Source organism: Prionailurus viverrinus, chromosome C1 (genome assembly GCF_022837055.1).
Source record: "Prionailurus viverrinus isolate Anna chromosome C1, UM_Priviv_1.0, whole genome shotgun sequence".
Classification (NCBI taxonomy): Eukaryota; Metazoa; Chordata; class Mammalia; order Carnivora; family Felidae; genus Prionailurus; species Prionailurus viverrinus.
Window position 1 is genome coordinate 188,700,251 of NC_062568.1, and position 25,828 is coordinate 188,726,078.

The 25,828-nt window shown below is 45.9% G+C and overlaps 2 protein-coding genes across 2 annotated transcripts in view; one reads left to right on the forward strand and one right to left on the reverse strand.

Moving 5' to 3' along the window:
• CSMD2 (CUB and Sushi multiple domains 2) overlaps nt 1-25,828 on the forward strand; it is a 600,812-nt gene that overhangs the window by 243,407 nt on the left and 331,577 nt on the right. The gene's annotated exons all lie outside the window — the stretch shown is intronic.
• HMGB4 (high mobility group box 4) lies at nt 18,992-19,733 on the reverse strand. The gene has a single exon (XM_047870019.1). The coding sequence runs from the start codon at nt 19,594-19,596 to the stop codon at nt 19,015-19,017; it is 582 nt and encodes a 193-aa protein (XP_047725975.1). The 5' UTR covers nt 19,597-19,733; the 3' UTR covers nt 18,992-19,014.

Sequence of the window (25,828 nt, forward strand, 5' to 3'; positions counted from 1 at the left end):
GCCACCAAAAGGTGTATAGCAGGGGACTGACATGATCAGCTTTGCATTTTTGAAAGAGCAGTTTGGCCGCTGCTGGAGAACAGGATGGAGGGAATGGATGCGAGCACAGACACAGACTGCTTTTTGTAGCTGTAACCCAGGTGAGAAATGATGAGGCTGAATTAACACAGATGGTAACAGTGGAGACTGAGTGGAGGGGTGGATTTAGGAGACTGGAAGAACAGAAACACAGAATCATTTGGTTAGTGATCTAGTGACCCTGAGGAACAAAGGAGGAAGAAGAGGAGGAGAGATGGCTCCCAGCTCTTGGCTTAAGTAGCTGGTGGATGGCTGGAGGTGGCCAGGGGAGTGATGGCATGTTAAGTTTCAGATGCCCATGGCATCTAAGGTAGATGGATGTAAGGATCTGGAGTTTGGGCAGGGTGTGTGTTGTATATAGACATTTGGGAGCCATCAGCAGAAAATTGGGTGCAAGGAGAGAACTTACATTGAGAGACAGCAGGGAAAGAGAGTGGTATATGAAGGAGAGAGGGTGAGAGGATGAGGTGAATACACTGGTAGGTGTGAGCACTCACTCAGGACCCCAGCTCCTCCAGAAGGTGGGTCTGGGCTTAGTCACACTGACATCGGGTGTATCAGGGCATTCTGCTGTCCACTGTGTTTCTGCTGTGGTCATGGTGGCCCTCCAGCTCCCTGCCTGGCCTGGAGTGTGCCCTAAGTGTCCACCTGCTTGGCTGGCCAATAAGCCCCTCCGCTGCCCTGCTTCTCCCCCTCCTAAAGGCTGATCCTCTCTATGAAGATTACAGAAATAGGTAAAGTCCTGATCTACCTGGCAGCACATTTCCCAGCCCCCTCCCCCTTCCACATTCCAAATCCCAGGATATGGAGGGACCTATCTCTACTGTTTCTCTCTGAGAGTGAGACATCCTGAAAATGGTGTCTTGTTCCCAGTTCAGAGGCATGTGTCCTCTGGGGTGCCCCCCCCCCCCCCGGGGATCAGATGGGCCCTTGATTGTGGACCCCTGAGAAGCTTTGGAATGTTCTCATATGTGTTAATGCCTTCCAACTTCTTGTCAGCATGGATACTGCTCTGAACTAAACAAATATAAGAGTTTCCAGATCTCACTCTCACAAGACTGCGCTTTAGTAGATTTAGCGCTATGACCTAGAAATCTACATTTCAAATACTCACCCTGGGCCATCATGATGCAACAGGTCGGAAGGCACCTTGGAGAAATAGGACTCAGAAAAAAGATAATGCGAAAGGACCCAACATCTAATCACCACCCCCCATTTTACCATACTGCCAGCATTTCATTTGGTACTCACTACTCCCCCATGAGATAAATGCATCATTATGTGTGGTCTAGAAATAATTTGAGACTCAGACATGCTTAGCAACTTGCCTGGAGCCACACAGCTTGTTACTAGCAGAGTCAGAATTGGAGCCCCAGGTCTGTCTGACTCCATTTATACTCCAGCATATCACCTACTGAGAGGAAAATGGCACCTTTCTCCAGGTAGTTAAATGTCCACATAGGAAAGAAAGTTTAGGTAATTGGCAGAAACTGAAACAATGGGTAATTGCAGGAGTCAAACCTTGACTCAGCACAAGATCTAAACAGAGGAGCTTTCTGGGGGGAGACCGCTGGAGTGTTAAGTAGGTGCTGGACAAACACTCGTTGGCAGTGTTTTGGATTTGTGGAGTAGGTTGCAATGTGACTGAATCGCTTTCAAGCTTGTGATGTCTACAATACAATGTTTTGACGAGATGACTCCCTGAGTCTGATCCTCATGTTTGCTCTAGACTTATATTATTGCATTTGCAGCCATGAAGGGAGAGAGAGAGGGAGAGGGGAAGAAGTTAGCTTATAGTTCAAGGTATGGGTATTCAGAGCTATGGACTCTGAATCCTTTATCCCTCATGGAGTCATACCTCAATGAGGAGAGAACTGAGGAGACGTGCCTCATGTTGACTTGTTCTGTAAACCCAGGGCATTCATGAGGCATCCTCCTTGAATTCAGATAACTAGACAACTTTTCATATGTGCCCTTCCTGCTAATTCCAGCCCAAAGCCTGGATCTACAAGACAGTAACAGCCAAGAGAAAAGTAGCTATGTTTCATTTCTCTACAGTCTGAACACTCTCAAGTGGGAAGTCATGACCCAGGCAGCTTGAGAGAGAGAGTATGAAATTACATGTGTTGTCTGCCAAACAGCCTGTCCTTTGAAGCTGTTTCATTAGACCATCTATCTTAACAAGAGTGTGTTTCAGTCCTCCAGACTCAGCCACCTCTGGTCATCCCATTCCCCTCTCCCCACCAAAGCTCCACCATCGCCCTGTAAACCCCAGTGCCCATGTTCAATTCTCAGCCTCCCAACTTTCAAGATGTTTAATCTCAGGCAGGTCACTGAACCTCTTTGCTGGGATTATAAATTGGCACAAGCTTTTTGGAAGGTAGTTTGACAGTAGTGATTAAAATGTAAAAGGTGCATACTACTTTTAGGAATGTATTCCAAGGAGATAAAATGACATACAAAAGGATGTTCATTGCAGTGTTATTTATTATAGTGGGGGAAGGAAACAGTGTCTCTCCAACATCAATGGTTCAATAAACTGTGGCCATTTGGCTGATAGGACATATAGCAATTAATTTCAAAGAAATTGGAAAATATTCAAAGAAACTGAAAAATGCTTAATATATTGATATTAAGTGAAACAAACCAACATGCAAAACTGAATATGAACTAATTTTTTACATGCATACATATATAATAGTCATGAAGAAGAAGACAAGAAAAAAAGAGGTGAATGGGGTGTGAATATTTTTTATGTTCTTTTATCTTTTCTAAAAGTTTTAATACAAGCCTGTATTTCTTTCTGGGTACAGAAAAATCAACACAAGTTAAAATACATTTAGCTCCCACCACCTACCAGATGAAGAACAAACTTCTTAACAGAGGATTTTCATATTGTGACCCCACCCTAATGTAGCAGCTTCATCTTCCTCCACTTCCTGTCATCATCGGCCCCCCACACCATGCCCATGTGCCTTGCTTTAGCCACTCCAAGCTACTTGCCATTCTATAAATACATCATAGCCATTCATCCTGCCATGCCTGCATCGTGCCTGCACTCTCCATCAGAATGACCTTCTCCACATCTTTCAAGAACCAACTCAAGTATCTCCGCCCCTTCCTTGACAGTGAATTATTTCTTGCTTTTTACTCCTGCAGAACTTTTTATATATATGTAATAGTTACTTATTTAGTGCCTGTCAACCCCCACTTTCCCTTTCTTCAAGATTTTATGGGAACCCCAAGGAGGAAAGACTAATAACTCTGTTTTGGAGAGTCAGGAAAATATTCACAGCGAAGAGGACATTTGACTGGGTTCTTAAAGAATGAATAGGAGTTTGTCAGGTAGACCAAAGAACAACAGACATCCCACACAGTTTTGGAACAAGCTTTCAACTGGCAAGTTCTTGTACCTATTCCTGTCATCACCTTTATCTCACTGCATAGTGTGCTGCGTGGGAGAATTGTCTATCCCCTACCAGACAATAGGTCTTCCAGGCCAGAAAATGTACCTTGCTTTCCTTGCCATGTGCAGCACAGTGCCTGACACATGCTAGGCATCATAAATCTATTTTTGTACCAGGGTATGAAGGCATGAAAGTACCAATCCAGGAATTACCTTTCTCCTTGTCTTAGTGCAAATGGGGAAAAATCATATTCTTACTGTCTCTTATCACTGGTTTCAAGGAAAGACTCAAAGATGCTGAAAACACTCTATAAATTATCTGTTGATTTGAACCAAATTGAAGAAGTTGCTCACCTGGCAGCCATTAAGAGGATCTTCTGTAACATTTGGACTTCATTTGAGTATAAAAATTCCACCAATATGAGCTTTGCTTCCCCTTTAAACAACATGCCACAGTTTCAGAATGATGCCTTGGAAATAAATCCTGTTTGAGTAATGTTTCTCTTGGACTCATAAAATCTTTATGGCAATCTTTTTTCATCTCACAGACTATGAGAAGGAAGAGAGAGCCAGAACCACTGAGCTAGAAGTGGGGAATGCAGTATTTTCTCATATGTGGGTCACACATTTAATGTAAATAGTTTTTAAATGCAAATCCAATACTGACTACACATTAGCTCAAAAATCCTAGCTCTGTCCAAAGTGCTGAATCTGTGAGTACTCTCTGATTAAAGAGTAGGTGGTATGGAAATGATCTATCCGTTCGGATGGAAGGTTTGAATTAAAACATCTAGTAATAGCCATACTAGGGATAACAACACAAATGGCAGCAGAAATGAAACGTGGATGAACAGCTTAGTGCTCCCACTGCAGCAGAGAGAGGAGAGGGCAAGGGTGAGGGAGAGGGAGCAGGAGGGAGAGAGAGAGAGAGAGAGAGAGAGAAAGGAACAGTAAGTTGATAGAACTGAGCTCTTAATGCAGTTATGCAAAGGAGCACTAAATTGGGAGCCATGCATTAATTCAACTGTACTGTACTGTACATTATACCAGGACATTAAATTAGCTAACTCATAATCTTTGGTCTCCACAAGATCAGCATTTGCTGAACTACTAACCAGCTGTTGACCTTGAGCAATTTACTTAAACCTTTCAAATCTCAGATTTCTCCTTTAAAATTTTGGGATAATAGGATCTCACAAGATTACTCTGCAAATTAACTAAGGTGATGCTTACAATGCACTTTGCACAGAATTTAACATGTTGTAAACTCTCAGTGAACATTACATGTTAGGATCATGCATGGTACATTGTGCTGAGTTCTTTATACCCATTATCTTTTATTCTATCATTTACTCCACACCAGTCACATAGGATAGGTTTTAACATCCCCTTTACATAGGTTAGGAAAGTGAGGCTCAAATGAATGGAGCTTGTTTACTTGCCCAAGTTCATACAGTTGGCCAGTCATGTGGACAGAATTCAGGGCCAGCACTTTTTACTCTAAAGCCAATGCTCATAATTATGGTGATGCTGGCTAGAGCAGGACTTGAAAACTGTCCGTTCAGAAACCAAGGAAATAAGGCCAATTCCACCCTCATCTTGGCTGGCACTTTTGGAAAGGCACATTCTCAGAGAATGGGGTGGGCACCCAACCCAGGTGCCTGGGTGAATTTTAGGTTAGGGATACTTACTGGTTGATGAAAATGAGGAGGATAAATCCCAACCTCCAGGAGACTAGAGCCAAACTCCAGCCATCCAGAAAGAGTTTAACCAGGCTCTCAGCCCACAAGGGAGCAAGAAGAGGGATCAGAGACTGGAACAGACCAGTCTGGCAGATGGGCCACACTTAGATAGGGTGGTTAACTACAAAAGCTGCAGGGGCTAAATCGCACAGGGCACCTTGGATTGGTGGGTGGGCAACAGACTATTTCCAGAATCCATTTGATAATAGAGGAAGAGGCTCATGATGAATTGCCTGCTGGAGACTCACTGGCACCTAGACAGGGAAAGTTAAACCCAAATATACGGCTAAGCTCTAGAGGCTGGGCAAAAGCTGGCATCACAGAAGTCACTGTCTCACATACTCCATTTGGAACCTCCAGCTGAGCAAAATCTATGATTGTTCTGGTCTGTGCCCTGTGGGGCAGCAGTGATGGGGCTTCTGAATTAGTGACAACACATTGCTATTTCTATGATAAGAATGTTCTTTTTCTTTTAGTCCAAGAGCTTATGATTCAGTCCTATAGACTCCACATAAATATATATTCTCTTTGCTTTCCTCCCTGTGGGAAGTATAGGGCTACAAAGCCCAACAATACTCCCTCCTCCCCCAAAGCTCTTCAATAAACAATGGGAACTTTGGGCTCCTTTGATTGTAACCAGAAAGGTCACATCTCAGTAGTGTCTTTGGGTCTTGCTTGTCCCATTTGTGACAACCCTGAGCTGTCATGGGGCCTTCTTAAGGTGCCCTTCCAGCTCTGACCTTCCATGGGTGTCTTTTATACATAGAGAGTCATCAGCCATCAGACAGGTAAACAATCAACGAGGGCTGTTCATCGAATTGTGCTCCCAAGACCTCTGTGTCTGCTGCCTTCCACCCCTGCTGCTGCTGTCAGATCAATGGGGGGACCAGATGGCTATGATGTGTCATAACTAATCCTTTTACAGGGACTTTTCTCAGTCCTTCTCCTTTAAGCTGGGAGGCCATGGGCAACCATGCCCTACACCACAGCAGCTCTGGGGAGGCCCATGTTGGCTTCTGATAAAGGTCAGCAGGGGTGTCCAGAATGGATGGCATGCTGATCTTCCATTCACCCATGGTGCCATCTGGTTTGTCCCCATTAGATGGGAAGTGTAGTTGTTCCCATCTCATGTACATGGCACTCATGGGGCCTGGACTCATGTTCCACTAAAGCTAAGGTAAGGCATGTTGTGACAGAAAGTAAAACAGGAGTTTTCAGTTTATTTCCAATGCCTCACCTTCCTGCAGTAATGGCCTCATGTGCTGGTTCCTGGCTCAGGAATTCAAAGGGTTTATTGAACAAATACAGAGGACAGAAAGTGCTGAAGAACATCTCTCTTGGGTACTGGATAGTCTATTCCCCTATCTCTTGCTTGTTAATCAGTACACATGGTCTCAAATGGTCACTCCAGACCCTGGGTCAGACTGACTTCCAGTTTCTATACCTCTTGATTCAAATTATCAAGAGAGAGAATCTGATTTGTTCAGCTGGCTAGTCAAGTATCAACTCCCATCCAATCAGCTGATACTAAGAAGGGGCACCCTCAGCTGGGACAAGCATAGCCACAGGAGCCCATCCCTCTAGCGGTGGCAACAGGAGGCAGGTGAGGAGCAGGGTAGCCCAAAGAAGAGGGCATGGGCTGGGCACAAAACCCAAGATGTAGCTTCCTCAGTGGTATAAGCTTTCCACCTGCTCTTTGGTCTCCCTCAAAAAAAGTGAAGAAAACTTACTCTTTTCATCCACCTCCTTGAACTAAACAAAATAAGACAAAGGTCCTGGCACTCCATGAAGAGAACTTGAGAGAAATTTCAGGGTGTCCTCACCACCACAGTATTGTCTGTCTGGATTTCATAGTCTGCAAAAGGAAGCTCTGTAAATACTAGGGATTGCTGTGATGATTACAAATCCTCTAAGACGCTAAATTTCCCAAGTTCTCAGAGTTGTAATGCTTAGGGATTTAGAGATGTAATTAAGAACAGATGGGCCTCAAAAAGGTTGATGACAATGATCTGGGGCTGTAGGAAACAGCAGAGAGGATATTGAAGGGAGGTCCAGGACTTTGTCTCCCCCACGTGGTGGCAGAACGCTGCCTCCGGGGAGGGGGAGGGGAGAGGTGAATGGCCTGAAGGACCTTGGTCACTAGAATTACTGGGTCCAGGAGTTCCTGCCCCCCAGTCTCCCAGAACTGTTGACAGAACCTATAAACCCACTCAACAGGTTAGAACCAGGCAGTGTGGAGTCAGCCTTGGACCATAGTGCTGTGGCAATGGTTTTCTGCTGTTCTGGGACTGAGGGAGACCAGCCGCAGCTGGTCCATTTCCTCTAGGGCAGCCATTTGCCTTCTGCCCACACATCAGTCTTGCCACAAGAGGGCTTCTGCTGCCTCATTGGGCCGTTCCCCAACACGCTTTAGTTTTTACTCATTTCCCAGTGTTTTTCTCTGATTCCAGTACTTACTAACAGGCATGGAAATACCAAAAGGCAATACTATGTTTTATTTGATCTATTGACCACGGTGGCCTGAATCTACGGTGTCTGTAATGCCAAGATTGTTTTGACCTTCTAAAAGGCAATGAATGCTCTCAGAACCACAGCCAAGCAAACAGCTTAGACCCATCCACAAGCAAGAGTCTGGGACCCTGGGAGTTCCAGGGCATTAAATTGCCATCAAAATTTGACCAGAGTCTTGAAACCCTTGCAGCTATGGAAGGGAAGGAGCAGTGACCCAACAATTTTCATGAGAGGCCATAGAATAAGGATGTTAGAGTCAGAATGCCTGAGTTCTGATACTTGATAGCTGTGTGACCTCAGATAAGTTGCTTAACCTGTCTGTATTCCATCTTCTCACCTGCAAACCAGAGATTATTATAGACTCTGCTTCATGGGGTTGCTATATTAGATGAGTCAACACATGTGAGGTACTTAAAACAGTGTCTGGCATGCAGCACATGCTCAGAGTGGTCTCTCTTGTTGTCAGGTGGTACATAGGCACTCTACCCTGTGTCTTTTACTTTTGTTCTCACAATAACCTTAGGAAACAGAGTTTTGTATTCCTATATGCAAAAGAAGAAATTGAATCTCTGATGTTCGATAAATTGCCCAGGACCACCTAGCTAGCAAATGGTAGGGATAGATTTCTAAAGTGGAGATCTCTGATTCCAAGGCCTGTGTTCTTTCTATTCTCTGCTGTGGCCAATCCCCATCATGGACCGCCTTGCTTCCCATAATCATACCCCCTCCCCTCCCGTTCCCTTTGCACCCACCCAAGTTAAGTCCAGTGACTCTGGAATCACAGCACCACTTTCGGCCCATGACAACTCTCTGAGCCTCAGTTTCCCTATTTGTGTAAATTGGCACAATCCCAGGGCCTGCTGAGAAAGAGAGCAGCAGCCCCTGAGGGCTGGAAACCGGCCTGGCAAAATCAGGCCACTGCTTCGCTGGGAGCTGGCCTGGCACCCACAGCAGACCCTGGTGTTGTCCTGTTGAACATGAACATCAGCATCACACAGGCCGTTCTATGACCATGATGGGTTAAGACAAAAACAGGACTGCTTCATAATCACATCTGAACTCGAGCACAAGCAAGAACATTACCAAGACACAAAGATGACCGACCAGTCCCCTCCCTCTGCATCTTGGCTGACATGAGTGACAGCTGCTGCTCTACCAATTACAACTTTAGTCCTGCTTCATTCTTCCTGCCTTCTAGATAAAATTTATGAACTACCCAGTTGTAAACATATGCCTACTTTGTGACAGCATCTAAACCACAGCAAAGCTCTACTTCCTTGAGCCCTCCCCAAATCACCTAACACAGGCTTGGATCCTATAGTAGGTCCTTTCCAATACCCACTTCCTGGGACCTCCACAGTTCCCAGTGGTGTGCACTCTGGCTCATTGCCACAAGCCAAAAATGCCAATTTTGTTCAACTACAGGTGGATTCCTCGTGGTCTTTGGCTGTGGTTTGGTGGGTGGGATGGGCATCCACACTGCTTCTGGAATTAAATATGGTGATGCTTGAAGAGCACTTAGAAACGGGGCCTGGTCCAGGGAAAGTGCCCAATACATGGTAGTTACTAGCACTGTATTTATTGCCAAAAATGTCCCTCTTTGGACAAAGCTGGTGCACACCTGTTAACTCTAACCAGCTTCCTTCTTTTCAGAAGTCCATGCAGACACCCTCTCAGGTTTGCCATGGGCACTGAGCATGTCCCATTTGCACTTTACAGACCCTTTCCTCCACACCGCAGAACTCAAGCCCGTAAAAACCTTTAGTACCCATGACTTTTGGGACTGCTATCTGCCCACTGGGGCTCCGCTTAGAGAACACCCCCTCAGGGTGTTTTGACAGCAAGGTGGGTAGAAGGGAGGCCAGGCTGACAGTGGAGTGATGATCAGGCTTCAGCAGTCCCCTTTCTGCTTGCTGGCAGAGTAGACACTCTACAAATGGAAGTTCCCTCACCCGCTTGCCAGAGCTGCGCAGGCCAGAGGAGTCTGGCCAGATTCTTCAACCCAAATGTACTCACAGCTGCATCCACGAGGGGCAGCCCCAGGGATGGCAGAGTTCTTCATGCCCACTGCTGCTAATTGCAGATAATGCATTAAAAATACAGAGCCACATCTGTTCATTTCAACATGAGTATCGAGGAATTTACATGGTTTATAATGACAGAGTGTGAGGGGAGGAAAATGCTCACTCTGCCTGCAGACCAGACGCACAGCTGTGAGCAGAGAGCTGGAGGTGTGGTTTCTGGTGCCCAATAAATTCTCTGGATGCCAGCCAAGCCCTTTCTTGGAGGTGCCAAGGGATAGATCCAGGTATTTCTCTGGAAATACTACATTATGTAGCCAGTCAAGCACAGAGTGTGTGTGTTGGTGCTCAAGAAGCCTTCTGGGCCAGCTCTGCTGTTTGCAGAGTTCCCATGAGGAGGGGACCGACTACTGCCAGCCACAGGACAGGAGGAGCAGTGTGCCTCTCATGATTCCAACAAGCAGGCACTGAGAAGCTGGCCTAGAGTTTCAGTTCCTTGCCTGCAAAATGGAGGTGTTTAAAGTTCTTGCCTCATTGGGTTTATTAGCAAATCAAATAATTACATCTGGTTCACCCCAAACAGTACCAGGCACAGCATAGGCATCCAATAAATGTTTACTATTATTATTTTACTGCATGTCAAGCATCGTGTAAGATTTTAAAGGGTACCAGGATGAATAAGGCAAAGCCTCTGCCCTTCTCCTCAAGTTTGGGAGACAGTTGATACAATGTGATCTGCAGTGGGATGATGATATGTTACGGGAGCACAGAGGAGGGTGGGAGAGTCAAAGAGGGCTTCCTGGAGGAAGGGCCACCTGACCTGACTCTCATCTGAAGGTAGACGTTTACCAGACCTAAAAGGTAAGGAGGATGGTCCCAGCCTGGAGTAGCATGTGCAAAACCCCTGAGGAGAGTGTCAAGGTATAACATTTCTGGGGGAAATACTACATAGCAGGGCCTTTGGGTGGATAATAATAAGCATCTATTGCTGTGTAACAAATTTCCCCAGAACATACGGCTTGAAACAACATTACCTCACATGTTCTGTGTGTTAGAAATCTGATTGTGATTTAGTTAGGTCCTCTGGCTCAGGGTTTCTCACAGGCCACAGTCAAGGTGTCTGCCAAGACTGTAAGTCATCTCAAAGCCCAACTGGGGATAAGGGTTTGCTCCAAGCTTACTCACATGATTGAAGGATTGAGTGTCTCCGTGCTGTCAGTCAGAGACTACCTCAGTGCCTTTCTGTCGGGCTTCAACATGGCTGCTTACCCCATCAGAGCGAGTCAGAGAGGGAGAGGATAAGACGGGAGTCCCAGTCCATTATAACTTCATCTCAACAGTGGCAGCTTACTATTTTTGCGGTGTTCTACTTGTTAGAAGCAATTCACTGGGTCCAGCCCACACAGAGGGGAGAGGATTGACCGAGGGCACAAATGCCAAGAGATGAAGATCATGTGGTCATTTCTGAAGCTACCTACCACAGGCTGCCCTCTGGCCCCCAATGACTTGTTCCTCTTTCACACACAAAATACAGTTACCCCGTCCTCGGGTCCCCAAAGTCTTACCCCATGATAGTATTAGCTCAGAGTATAGAATACCATCATCTAAATCCGGTTCAGGTATGGATGAGGCTTGTGGGTGTGGTTCCTTAAGGGCAGGTTCTAGAAGACGGTTACTCTGGTGCTATAGTTCTACAAAACCAGAGAGAAAAGTTCTTGGCCCCCACATACCCAACACACAATGGTGGGACAGGCATAAGGTAATGGTTACAGACATTCCTACTCAAAACAGGGGGAAATGTAAGGCATAAAGCAATCCCTGGTCCATAACAATTCTGAAATCCACCCAGGAAAATACTGGAACTTTCTTGATTACCTTCAAAATCTGGGAATAATTCTCCATGAGTGTTCGCTCCACCTTCTGAACTCTTGGTTTCTCCCTCTGAGTCATTTTTTTTCCCATGGAAGAAAGCATATATTGAGACTGGGGAGTCCAGTGACCTCTTTTTATTTTGTGCTGACTCCATCCCTCTCAGTCCTTCTTCTGATGATAGTTTTCTCCAGACCTTTGTGGGTCTTCGCTAAATCTGAGATTCACTCTTTACACAGAAGCCATGCCCACAGATTTCTTTGAACAAAACCCTTCTCTACCTTGAGTTTCTGCTAAGGTGACCAAGGAGCGATACTCTGATGCTTCCTAGAGGCCTTGCTGTTTGATCTGGAGGACCTGTGAGACCACCGTCATCTCTCTAAAGGGCCTTGTGTGACTGAATGACGCCCTGCTCTTTTGGTCTTCCTGAGGTCTCAACCAAAGGCTGCACAGCCTTACTCGCAGCTTTATCTCCAGACCACCTTTCCCTGACAGCACTGGAAAGCCATTTCTTGATTTTAGTGTCCTTTGCTGTCTTGGGAGATTGAGAGTTTTCAAAACTATCAAGTCCCAGAGTACCTGTGTGGCTCAGTCGGTTGAGCATCTGACTCTTGATTTTGGCTCAGGTCATGATCTCAGGGTTGTGAGATTGAATCCCGCATCAGGCTTGGTGTGGATCTTGCTTAAGATTCTCTCTCTCCTTCCACCCCTCTTCTCCCCACTCTTGCTCTCTCTCTCTCTCTCTCTCTAAAACAAAACAAAACAAAACAAAACCTGTCAAGTCCTGACTCCTTTTTAAACAATTTTTCCCTTGATTTATCTCTTCTCACATAAATGTCAAGAAGAAAGTGGTCAGTGCCTTTGGCACTTTGCTTGGACCTCTCCTTGGCTAGGTTACTAAGTTGAGTGGGCCATGTTGCGCTTTCACGTAACTCCAGACAATAGTGTTGCTAAGCTTTCTGCCACTACAAAACAAGGATCCCCTCCTTCCAGTTTCCATAACATGTCCTTGCTTCCTTTTGAGCCTTCACTGGCAGCATCCTCAAAGTCCAGATTTTTCTAACAAGCTTCACAGAATATTCCCCTAGACTGCCCACTGTTTCCAAAGCCATCGCACGTTTTTAGGTATTTTCCATGATACTATGCCTCTCTTGATAACTCAATCTGGATTATCACCTATTGGTTTGTAACAAATTACCCCAAACTGTGGTTGCATGAAACAACAGCATCTATTAGCTTAGTCTCTGTGAGTCAGGAATCAGAAGTGGCTTATCTGGGTCACAAGGCTGTTCAGTAAAGGTGTCCACTGGAGCTGAGGAATGATCCACCTCCAAGCTTATTCATAGTTGTTGGCAGGATTCATTCCTTGTAGGCTGTTTGAAAGGGGGCCTCAGTTCCTCACTGGGTGTTGGCCAAAGCCACCCTCAGTTCCTTTCCACATGAGCCCCTCCACAGGGCAGCTTTCAACATGTCAGTTTTCTTTGAGCAAGCAAGAGACAGAGACAGAGAGAGACCATTTTTTACACCCTAGTCACTGGTACAGAAGTGACATCTTATCACTTTTGCCCTATTCTATTCATTAGAAGTAAGTCGCTAGGTCCAGCCCACACTTAAAGGGAGGTATTACACAAGGGTGTGAATACCAGGAGGTGGGGATCACTGGGAGCTACTGCAGAAGCTGAGTGTGGGCGGCAGTGCAGAGGCAGCAGGGGCTCGTGCTGTGTCAGACTGCCATAGGCGATGGGCAACCACTGAAACACTTTCCTGTTGAGGGGGAAGAGTCTTACATCAATCAGGCATCAGAGGAAGGACTGGAAAGGGAGCAATGGGTAGTGAGAGCTATTGCATGGAAACTTACAAGGGGATGGCCACATGAGCATATTCATGGCATCCCACCAACCCAGAGGTCAAGGCCAGCCTGGAACATCACATGGCCCCCTTCAGGCCCCTGGCTAAGCTTTCTTCTGCTTCAACTGCCTTTTTCTGTGTTGTTCTTCTCTTCTTCAAACCATCCTCTAGACACCAGGGCAGGCACCCTCATTCATAGGGTCCTTCTTACACACCAGCCCTCATTTACTGTGATATCCCAGATGTTTTGTGTACTCTCCAGCACACCTAAGGGCAAGTATTATTTTGGGGAGTGTGATTAGAGGTACATGACAAGAGAGTGTCATCCCCTTGGTGACTTAACCCTAAAGACCATGCTCTGTGCATGGACCTGATCCTCAGACTTAAAGGCCCAGAAACTGGATCATTTCATCCTCAGACAGTTGGTGCTTTAGTGGCATCTAAAATAAGCTATAAGATCCCAACACAGTTATGTGTTCCAGATGCTAATCAATTGTTTTTCAACTGGGATCAACTCCTCTGTAGGGATTTGAGGTAAACCCAATACATAAATATGCTCATTCCCATCAGGTTTGAAATCCATTGGCAGGTGCAGGAGAAAAACATGAGGGTCAGCCTGTCGCCTCTATTACCAATGAAGTAATTGGAACACAGACCTGAGTGCACTCTGCAGCCAAGGAGGGGTGAGAAGAAAGAAAAGGATGGTCAGCTCCTTCTCTCAAACCCAGTAGGCAGATAAGTCTCACTCACTCTTCTAAGTGAATGGCTGGGTTGCAAGAGGGAGAAGAATTCATCTGTGAGCCCGGGACTAGCAGCATCAGTGTCATCTGGGAACTTTTGGAAATGCAAAGTTTAGGTCCAACTCCCAGAAAAATGGCATTTTGGGGGACATAGCATTCTGTGTCCAACATGCTCAGAGGTGATTCTTTTTTTTTTAATGTTTATTTTTTAGAGAGAGAGAGAGAGAGAGAAAACAAGCAGGGGAGGGGCAGAGAGAGAAGGAGACAGAATCTGAAGCAGGGTTTAGGCTCTGACCTGTCAGCACAGAGCCTGACGTGGGGCTCAAACTCACAAACCACGAGACGACCTGAGCCGAAGTTGAATGCTCAACCGACTGAGCCACCCAGGTGCTCCGGAGGTGATTCTAACATAGGCTCAAGGTTGACAACCACCACTCAAGTGAAAGCTGTTCCACATGCAAACATGAGACCTGGGAAGAAGTGTCCTTATGGAACATTCTGCCACCCATGCCTACCCTTATGAATCACAGGAGTAGAAGTTTCACACTTTTCATGTTTGATTTTTAGCTTACAGTTGCTCCCACGAGTACCAAGTAGAGGCTCCTGATTTTTTCCCCTCCAAAAAAGAGACATGTCATGGGCTTGATATTTGTTAACCTTGCCTCTAGCTCTTGCAGACCTTGGAGGGGCTAGCATCTCCTTGTTGGCACTTGGTAGTCTCTGAAGACTCTAGAATGCCCAATAACCAGAAATCAAAGTGGATGTACATGGCTCGCCCTGCAGAAAACTCTGTGGCTTCCCACTGTACTTAGATGTTAAAATAAACTCCTTTCTAAGGTCTGCCCCTCTCCAGCTGCATGGCATCCACTTGCTCACACCTTGTCATTCTGGCCTCCCTTCCCTCCCTCTAATATGCCAAGCTCACTTCTGTCTCAGGACCTTTGCACTAGCTGTCCCACTGCTTGAAGAACCCTTTCTTCAGACCTTGGCATGCCTGGTTTCTACTTGTCCTTTAAATCCAAACTCAGATGTCATCTTTGGCCACTGATTTAACGTGTCCTCAACCTCCCTTGTCACTGTTTATCTCATTACCCTTGTTTATTTTCTTTGGAGCACTTGGCACTATCAAAAAATGATCCGGTGTGTTTATTTGTTGACTTATTATCTGTCTTCCCCTCCCTGGAACGTAAGAGATCACAGACCTTGCTGTATTCCAAGCATCAGAACAGTTCCTGGTATATTGCAAGCATAAGATTTACATAAATATTTGTTGAATAAATGAATAAATGAATGAATAAATGAACATAGGAAAAGCTTTAGGAGAGAAGGATCAGAGTGCAGTGATTCAGCCATTGAGACAGCAGTGGGCCCAAAGACTCTGCCTTCCTCTTCCCAAGGGCAGGGGCACAGAGCCCACCTGAGTGGGTCTGGAGCGCTGGCTCCACACCACACTTCCTGCCTGCTTCTCCTCTAGCCCACTGACTTAGTCCAGGCTCCCACCTCTCCTCCTCCTCCCCCTCCTCCTTCTCCTCCTCTTCCTCCTCCTTCCCTCCCTCCTCTGTCATTACATTACAGTCATTAGAAGCCTACAGATTCACACCCTCCTGTCGCCTTTTTCATAAAGGAATGTTAATGGAATTTGTCTTCAGCAGGGGCGATGCAGACTGTTGTCAAAACTATGACTTGGCCACCCACATTCATGTAATTAATCACACAGGAAACCAGAAAGGGGCAGTATGAGGGCTGGGCCCGGCTGTGTGGCAGCCCACTTCCCAGAAAGGAGTGTGGTACAACACCCAACTGCTACCCATCAGGAGCCCACAGGTCAGGCTGGAAACAACTTAACTGGAACCACTACAGAGGAGTACAAGCCAGGATGGACTCTGCCCAGGGCAGGGATGGAGGTGGTCTTTTCCACCTTCAGGAAGTTACAAAGGAAAGGAAATTAAACAGTTAAAGTAGAGGCTAGAGAGAGACATAAGGCTAAAGACAGCCTCTTCTAGAATTATAAGAAATCAGGCATTTATTAAATACTGTATTGGTTATCTATTGTCATGTAACAAATCACCATACACTTACTGGCTTAAAACAATACACATTGTCTCATGGTTTCTGTGGGTCAGGAATCCAGTAACAGCTCAGCTTGGCTGTGAGACCTCACAATGCTGCAATCAAGGTGTCAGTGAGGGCTGGGTTTTCATCTGGAGGCTCAACTGGGGAGGGGCCCACTTCCCTGCTTATGTAGTTGCTGAACATTCAGTTCCTCATGGTTGTAGGACTAGGAGCTTTAGTTTTTGTTGGGCTATCAGTCTGAGACCACCCTCAGCTCCTAGAGACTTACCACCATTCTTTGCCATGTGGGTTTCCTCAGCTTGGCTGCTTCACCAAGCCAGCACAGAGAATCTCTAGAGCAAATCAAGTAGTAAGATGGAGTTTTATATATCATTACATAATCACAGAAGTCACATCTTATCTGTTTTCCTTCATTCTATTGATTAAAAGCAAGTTACATGTTCTGCCCATATTTAATCAGAAGGGATCATACATGGGTATGGATACCAGCAGGGAGAATCATGAGACAGCCACCCTAGAGGATGCCCACCACAGTACCTATTATGTGTTAATGACTGTGTCAAGTGCTCTTATATGTATTACATCATTTATTCACTAAAGCAACCTGCAAGGTGGACATCATCCCCATTGCACGGGGGAGGACTCAGAGGAAAGAGAATTTGCCCAGGGTCTTGCAGACATTAAGATCAGAACCATTTGTACCACAGCACCAAGCCAATCTGTGCAAGCTTAGAGGCTGAAGGATTTGCATCTTTGCAGTGAGGAGCAAGGGCCTGAGGGAGGCAGGGGAAGCAGGGTAGCAAGTGCGTTACAGCTTCCTGTGAGACTTCAGACCAGGAGGAAGGGATGGGTGTGGATTACATGTTGAGAAAGAAGAAAACAGAGCACTTAGGTTTGATGATCTCTGCTTTCTCAATGAAATAGAAAATGAGGACGTCTCCTGAGAGAGTGGAGGTTGGGCTGCAGGGGAAGCAGAGCCAAGTTGGAACAACAACTGTAGGAAACAGGGAATGGGAAACAGGAATCTGGCCAACACCAGTACAAGGTTGCCAAGTAGGATAAAGCTGCTTCCTCCCTGAAGACTTCAAAGGTTGCCTTGGTAGGGGGTACCTGCTTCCACCCCGGCACTTTGTACAGTCTTCACTTTAACTGTGCCTTGTAGTGCTGTCGCTTATGTCCACAACCAACTCTCTCATCAGAAGGAAAGTTCTTTCAGGGCAGGAACCTAACAGTAGTCTATGCGGGGCCTCCCGGTACCCAGCACAGGATCTGCCACATGTGAGTCTCCCACAAATAGCCTGATTCCAGACATTGAATTTTGAAATCACTCCACTCTATTACCTTCTATTCCCTAAAGGCTCACCCAGTCCTATAAGACTTTTCAAAGTAAGCCTTTTTACTTTTGTTTTGAGAGTACAAATAGCAGTACAGTATGAAGTGTAAGTGCATCATGGAATAGGAATGGAGATGGAATTAGGGAAGACTCTTGCGTGCATAACCTGGTGACAAAAAAGCATTTTTGCAATTTGGCCCAGTCTTTTTGATGTCAAGAAGCCAAGAGCCATTTCAAAATAGTTCGTATCAATCTATATTGATATGAAACGTTGCCCATAGTATATTGTTGCCTGAAAAATAGTTACAGCACAGACACAAAACAATCTGATTTGTGTCAAATTACCAGTTTTGACTTTAAGTGGCAGAAAACCTAATTCAAACTAACTTAGACAAAAAGATGGAATATGTGGGTTCATCTTCAATGAAAATCTCAAGACTATACCCTGATGCCATAAAGACTAACATTGGGGCCCAAGAATGAGGCAAATGGCTCACAACAGCCTCAGGGCTATACTATACAAGGCCATAGGATCCCTTGCAAAAGTTCTGTGGTCCACTCTGATTGGACCAGTATGGGTCACATGCCTGTAACTGAACCAATCAGTGTGACTGGAGGACTTCATCTGATCAAGCCTTGGATGGAGGCAGGTGCTGTGAACAAGAGGAGAAGGCATGGATACCAGGTAGTCAGAAAGGCAACAAATGTCCATGCCCATGTGTGTTACGCTTATAAGCATAGAAAAATGAGTGGGTGGATGCCCACCAAAATTATGACAGGGTTTTCTCCAAGTTGTAGGACTTGGGCAGAGTCAAATGTCTGTTTTTGTAAAATCAGTCCAGAGCTTCATCCCCACTAGAGTAGGGATCACCACTGGAGTCTCATCTTGGCTAATGGTATGTAAGGCTTGCTGGAGGAGCAGTTCTAGAATTACTGGAGAAACCAAACCCCCCAAGGCCCACCTAAACTCCAGTTTCTCAACCTCTGCTGGGCCTGAACTGGGAGTGCAACTTGAACTCCAGGCTTTCTGGCCCTCCTGCTGAAGAGAATGGCAGGACTGAAGGACCGGTGCTCATGCACCTGACCCGGAGGAGAGTCTTCTGCCCTAGATAACCACTTGCAACCAGGATTCCCTTACCTCCATGACTTCCACTTTGCACCTGGAGACTCCCATCCGACCTGCCCAAGCCAAGCTCTGTAGGTACTGACCTCACGGGCTGCTCTGTGGACACCTTTGCTACCTGTCTCAAAGCCAGCCCTCCCCAGGGTCAGCTTCCAAACCCCAACCTCAACTACCACCCCACTCACTTCCTCCAAGCAGCAGCAGCCACGGCCGCTGTAATGCCACACAGGAGACCAGAGACAGGCAATACAGTTGAATGACATTTTATTTCTAATTGGATCCGTCAGCCTTGTCCGACTCCATTTTCCCTCTTCGCTGGTTCTTAGCTGACCGTTGGTGGCCCTTGTTGGCCTTACGTTGTTTACGGTAGATTTCCAGGTCCTCTTGGTACTTGGCTCTCAGGAGAGCTGCTCTTTGCTCATATGGCTGCTTTTCAGCACCTGTTGTTGCTGACCACATCTTCCCTGAGGCCTTTGCCACCTGCACTACAGACCAGTTCGGATTCTCCCTCTTCAGCTGGGCATAGTGGTCTTGGCAGAAGAGCAAGAAAGACGATGGGGGCCGTCTGGGTGCGTAGGGGTCCCTCTTTCTCCTCTTCTTCTTCTTGCCACCATAATTCATCATCTCTTCCTGGTATCGGGCTTTGTCAAGCTTGGCCAGGGCTTCATATTTGGCCTTTTCATGTTTTGAGATGGATCTCCATTTTTCCGAACACTTTCTAGAGAACTCTTTAAAGCTGAGGTAGGTATTTGGCTGCTGCTCCTTGAACTTGTTCCTGTAATTCAGCAAAAAGTGGATGTAAGAAGAGACATTTGCCTTGGGCCTTAGCTCAATTTCTTTTCCCATGTTCATAAGGTCATTTTTTTTTTCTGGATTCAGTAACTTGGATAGCAGAGACTTCTGTCTCCACACTCCAGGAACAATCTAGAAGGTGCTCTGCTTGCGGTGAATTTTTCTCTCTGAAGAGCTACGGTCAGGAGTCAGCCTTTTCAGTGGTGGTGGCATTATTGAGTCAGAGGAGGGGACTGTGACATCATTCACCAGCCTGCAGCATTTGCATACAGCCACTCTTATTGGTTGGTTACTTGAGGGTCCATTTCTGCTTCTCATGAGCAATGATGGTTCATCCAGAGGAGGCTAGGGAGCAGCCCCTTCCTCTAGAATATTTCTCCTTGGCTTCCTGGAGGCCACAGGCTTTGCTCAGCAATGGGAGCTTTCAGTCCCTCAGATGTAGTAAAGAGCCATGGGGTCTGCCTTCCTTGCCCTAAGATTGTCAAGATGCTGCATGATCCCTTCCACAGTCAGGATGGAAATAACGAACACGAGGAGGTGGATGGCTCTGAGCTGTCATGATAAAATGTGAAGTCTTTCTGTTTGCCTTGAATGGTGGCAGCTCACACCATTCAAAGAGTTTAGTAGTGACTCTAAAAATAATCAGGTATGACAGCCGTGACTCGGTTCCTGTCAGGACAAAGTTGTCTAATTTAAAACCCGAGCATTTGGGCTATACATCTAAATTCTTCATCGCTCTGAAGAACTGGGGGGCGGGGTAGGTGGAGGGAGGAGAACCTTGAGGTTTTACTAATTACACTTGAGTCCATGAAAGTGGGGTCAAATCCTTGGCTTATCAGGAGGCCTCTCTGCTCTCATCTCAGGGATCCCTGTCTCTCAGGGTTAGAGAACAGAGCCCTAATGGCTACACTCAAACTATCTGGCTTCTGATTTGTTGTGAAAGCAGTTGCAAATATTCTACCCTTCTTCCAGATGAAGGAAGAAAGAAAGACAATAGAAGTGTCATCTAGTGACCTTTGGACACTTTAAGGTCCTTGCTTGGAAGGTACTGGGGTTAATACAACTCGGTGGTTGATAATAGTGCTGAATCGATAGGGCTGGAAAATGGAGCCTCATTAACACAAAAATTAGGGTAAAATAGCCACTAACAGGTGGGAGTCTGAATTTGGGCTGATTTGCATGACTCAAGCTTGTGCTTCACATGCTGCCTCCTCAGAACTGGTGCCTCCGAGGCCGATGGTTCCAGTGTACGGCCTCGGTTACTGAGCCTGATGAGAAAGCTGCCTAAGACTAGTCCGACCGCACTTACAGTCATTCCCAGGGCTCCAGGACTGACTTCAACATCCATCTTCTGTAAAAGAAATATGAAAATTGATGAGCGTCCCTAGTCCTGAATTTTATCCCCCGCTCTGCGACAAGGCGACTGGACTACTGACCAGCCCCTTCTTTCCTGTAAGCCTATGATTTCCTATCTGTAAAATGGGTGCTTTGGACTGGCCAAGAAAGACCCTCCGGGTGACATGCTTTAGTTTTATGGCTGCATTTAGGGGCCTGTAAAATATCAGATGCCAGCTGAGGCAGTCTGGGCTAGCGGTGGGGGCAGAGGGGTCTGGCCAGTGAGAACATTTCTCAGCCTAGTTAGCTTTTTGTGCTGCAGTCCTTTTTCCCAAGGGCCACCACAGGTTGGCTCACCTGTTTGTTGGATTTGAGCTGGGCTACCAAGGGGAATGGGACATAGCTCCTCTCCAAGATGGAAGGACTTGGCTAACATCTATAAATATTAATCAGACTCTGCTCAGTCTCACAAAAACCCCAGTGGCTCATCTGTGCCTCCATTCATGACCTCCTACCCTTCTCATGATGAAAAGATCCAGAAGGATTAACCCCATGATAATCATCTGGAGCCTAACAGATCTAGGAAGACAAGGTGGTGAAAGGTAAAAGCTGTGGCCACCCTTTGGTGTCTGGGCCACACTCTCAACTTGAAGAGATGAAATGGGGACATTGTCTGGAGGACTTTAAGCACGGTCAACATGCCTGGATGTCTAAATCAATGCTATGTGTGTTGATAGCTGAGACTTTCCAACCTTCTCCACCCTGCCCTTTTGCCCTGGGAAGGTGAGACCACATCAATGAGTCTCATGCCATCTGGCTTACATTTCAGTTTGGCCAATGGGGACCCCAACAGTAGATCAGGGAGAGAGGAAGGTGAAGTCAGGACACTTATTCTGGCTCCCTCTTCACAGGTTCTCCGACTGGGACTGAGGTCTTGGCTCCAACTAAGGGTCTTTTCCAAGTGACTGACTCCTTCTAGGTTCAGGAATTGCTCCCTCTGCTTGTCCTCTCTTGCCAAGGGTGGTAAGAGCTCAGCTTTTACTAGCCTCTGAGGACTCTGCTATGCCTGTGGCTTTCCTACACCTTGCCCTTCCCTTTGTAAAGAGCTTCTTTATTAAACACGCCTCAAATTCTTCTAATTTGAATGGCCATCTGTTTCCTACTGGGACCCTGACCGGTGTACCATGTTTCTGGCTTTCCACCATGAACAGCCATGGAGGTGGATAAATAAAGCAAGCGTGGGCACCAGTTCAGTGTCGAGGGTAGTGAGCTTCTCAAGGCCCAAGCACCCAGCAGTCACACAGCCCAGAATGGTCTGCAGGGGCAAACATGCCTGCCAGGGCAGTAGCAGAACAGGGCCAGATGGCCTCAATAGAGGCATCTAACAACACTTGTATTATGAGATGACCTCTAGGAAGGTTTATGGGTCTGGATAACCAGATAGTAAATATTTTCAACTTTGTGGGCCATATGGCTTCTATTGGAAGTACTCAACTCTACCATTGTAGCTCAAAAGTAGCCATAGACAATATATACACCAATGAGTGTGGTTATGCCCCTGATAAAACTTTACAAAAACAAGTAGTGGGCTGGAGGTCAGAAATCTGCTGACGCTGGTCTAGAGATATGAGTTCAGTGTTTTCTAACTTGTTAATTGCAGTTTACAATAGGAAATACATTTTACATCATGACCCATTTGTGCACATGCATAGTTCATAATATTTATATACTGCTTAATGTGTGCCAGTCTCTTTTCTAAGTGCTTTACCTACATCAGTTGATTTAATCTATAACAACCGTGTGTGTGTGTATGTGTGTGTTGGAGGAGGTGCTATTTTTATCCCCACTGTAAAGATAAGGGTCTCTAAACACAGAGTATACAGAAACAAAAGCTTTATGAAACTATACTTACTATGTGTGTGATATACTCTTTTCTATCCTGTTATAGTTCCTATTTTGTTATTTAAAGTGCAACCTGCAGACTGATCTCATGACCTACTTTGAACTGATTTGAAGAACACTATATAGGCAAGCTGAGGGGTAGCTCCTACTTTAGAGACTGTGAGATCCTCTTGACTTAGCAATGAACGATAACGAAGTGGAAAGAACATGGCCTAGAGTCAGGGAGACATGAGTTCAAATGTTAGCTTTGCCGCTTACTAGCTGGGTCTAGCTTGTTACAACCTTATCAATAAAGAGCAATGAGGTGGTAACAAAGCAGTATGGAGCAACTAACGAATGATGAGAATAACGTACCCATGCCATGTGGGCTGGACATAGGGACTCACTTCTAATGAATAGAGTGTGGAAAAGTTCAAATTGTGTCTTTCCAGTGGAGAAAACTGACAGATACCACCTTAATCAAATAACGATTATCTTTCCCCAATTCCATAACCCATGGTCTAATCATGAGAAAATGTTAGACAAGCCCAAATTAAGGGATATTCTACAAAATACTTGACCGGTACTCTTCAAACATGCCAAGGTCTTTTTTTTTTTTAATTTTTTTTTCAACATTTATTTATTTTTAAGACAGAGACAGCCTGAACGGGGGAGGGGCAGAGAGAGAGGGAGACACAGAATCGGAAGCAGGCTCCAGGCTCTGAGCCATCAGCCCAGAGCCTGACGCGGGGCTCGAACTCACGGACTGCGAGATCGTGACCTGGCTGAAGTCGGACGCTTAACCGACTGTGCCACCCAGGCGCCCCAAACATGCCAAGGTCTTCGGAAAGCAAAGAAAGCCTGAGAAACTGACACAAATTAAAGACTAAGTAGATTCAGTGTCTCAGTGCTATGGAAGATGTGGACAGGATTCTGGACCAAGAGAAAAGGCATTGGTGAAAAGACTGGAGAAATGCGAATGAAGTCTTCCATTGGGCTAACAGTACTGTACCAATGTTGATTGCTTAGTCTGGATACATGTAGCATGGTTATGTAAGATGCTAATGTTAGAGGAAGCTGGGTGATGGGTCTACAGGAAATTTCTGTACTATCTTTGCAACTCTCTTCTCACTTCAAAATAAAAAGTCTTTCGAAAATCTCCCCAGCTGACAGTAATGTGCACCCAGAGTTGAGATACCTTGACCCTTCTCTTCCAGAAATCTCAGGGCAGATTTGACCCTCAATTGTAGTGGCGTATGATCTTGGCATATCTTCTGTAACAGTGTTCCCCAAATTTGGGGGCATGCTGGAACCGTCTGAGGAGGTTTCAAAAATCCCAGTGCTCAGGCCACAAGAAGAAGAGCAAAAGTACCAGGCTTGGGCATCTAGTAAATGCTTTGATGCTTCCTTCATCCCCCTCCTGCCCCTCTTCCAGTGGGGTAGGAATCAGTGACTGCATATGCCCTCTGAGGAAGGTATTTGTGAGGAAGGTATCCTCTTGAGGAAGGATAGGTATGATAACGGCTCCACAGAGATGTCCACATCTGAAACCCAGAAGCCCATGATTGTGTTATCTACCTTCCATGGCAAAAGAAAGTTTGCAGATGTGATTATGTTAAGGATTTGAGATGGGTGGATTATCCTGGGCTACCTGGGTGGACTTTATGTAATCATATGGGTCGCTGTAAGAGGAAGGCAGGAGTGTCAAAAGTTTGAGATGGAGATGTGGTGACAGATGCAGATTATTAGATGCAGCACTGCTGGCTTTGAAGATGGAGAAAGAGACCACAAGCCAGGAAACGATGTGGCCAGAAGTTGGGGAAGACTAGCAAACAGATCCTCCCCTAGAGCTCCAGAGAGCACAGCCCTGTAGACACCTTGATCTTGGCCCATCGATACCCATTTTGGACCCCCGTCCCCCAGGATTGTAAGACAATCTGTGTTGTTTCAGGCCACTAAGTTTGTAGTAATTTGTTAAAGCAGCGAGAAGAAAGGAATGTAGTATCTTTCTCATCCAGCTGATGGTCTGTAACATTTCCTGTGCTATTCTTAACCTCTGTTTGTGTTAATAAAGATGAAAAATTTATGCCACCGCTTATTGGATTAGTTGTGGGAGCAAGGAGCATGATCTACTCAATTTTACACACTCTTCTTCACTCACTTGCTGACTCATTAAGTCACTAATTCACTCGTTTGCTTACCAATTATTTCACTCTTAGATTCTTTCAGTTCATTCACTCACTCATTCGCCACTCATGTACGTGCACACATGCGCATAGGCACACACACATCTCAATAAATAGCTGTGAGTTGCTGGAGCAGTGTGACTGATTCTCTGATGGCCACTTATAAGCAGTAATTGAAGGACGGATATTGTCTTAGGAAAGGAGATGGTGGTAGAAAGAGGTATCTGAAATTTCCTGGAAGCCAGACTGGTGGGGAAGGCAGGGTTGTCAGCAGCTAGTCCTAGGCTCTTTGGCATTCACCTCATGCCAAGAACTGTTGCTCAATTGCATGTGACCATAATATTTTAATAATAATGATGGTAATGCTTTAGGTATATCATTGCCAGAAAAGCCTAGAGAGAGAGATTAATTTTTCCAAGGCCACACAGCAATGAGTGGCAGAGCCAGGCCTCAGACTCTGGTTGGTTTGACTCTTAAGTCCATGTGTTTAGCCTCTACTGGGAGTCCCGGAACTCCTTGGCTGGGGCCAAGGAGAAGAGGAAGCCAGCAAGGAACAAGGCCAAGTATTGCAGGAGGAGGGCAGGTGGAAGGACCATAAGGAATCTAAATCTCAACACTTAAGGGATTCAAGGGAGACTTTTCTCATTTGGGTTGGAGGATCTCTCATTCCAGATGGATCTGGTCAGTTTATCCACAGTTCGTAGAATGCCCTGAGTCGAACAGGTAGACTGACTGGGGTAGCCCATAGAACCACACCAGCATGTGCAGGTAGGTCCACATGGAACGTGGGTCCACTACTGAGGACAAAGGCTGGTCAAAGCAGTGGACTAGTGAACAAGTAGACAGGAAATGGGACAGATGATCAGGCACAAGAATGGGATCAGCGTGGT

Excerpts from the sequence above, each read along its gene's own strand:
- HMGB4 (XM_047870019.1), bottom strand. The coding sequence starts at position 19,596 with ATGAACATGGGAAAAGAAATTGAGCTAAGGCCCAAGGCAAATGTCTCT.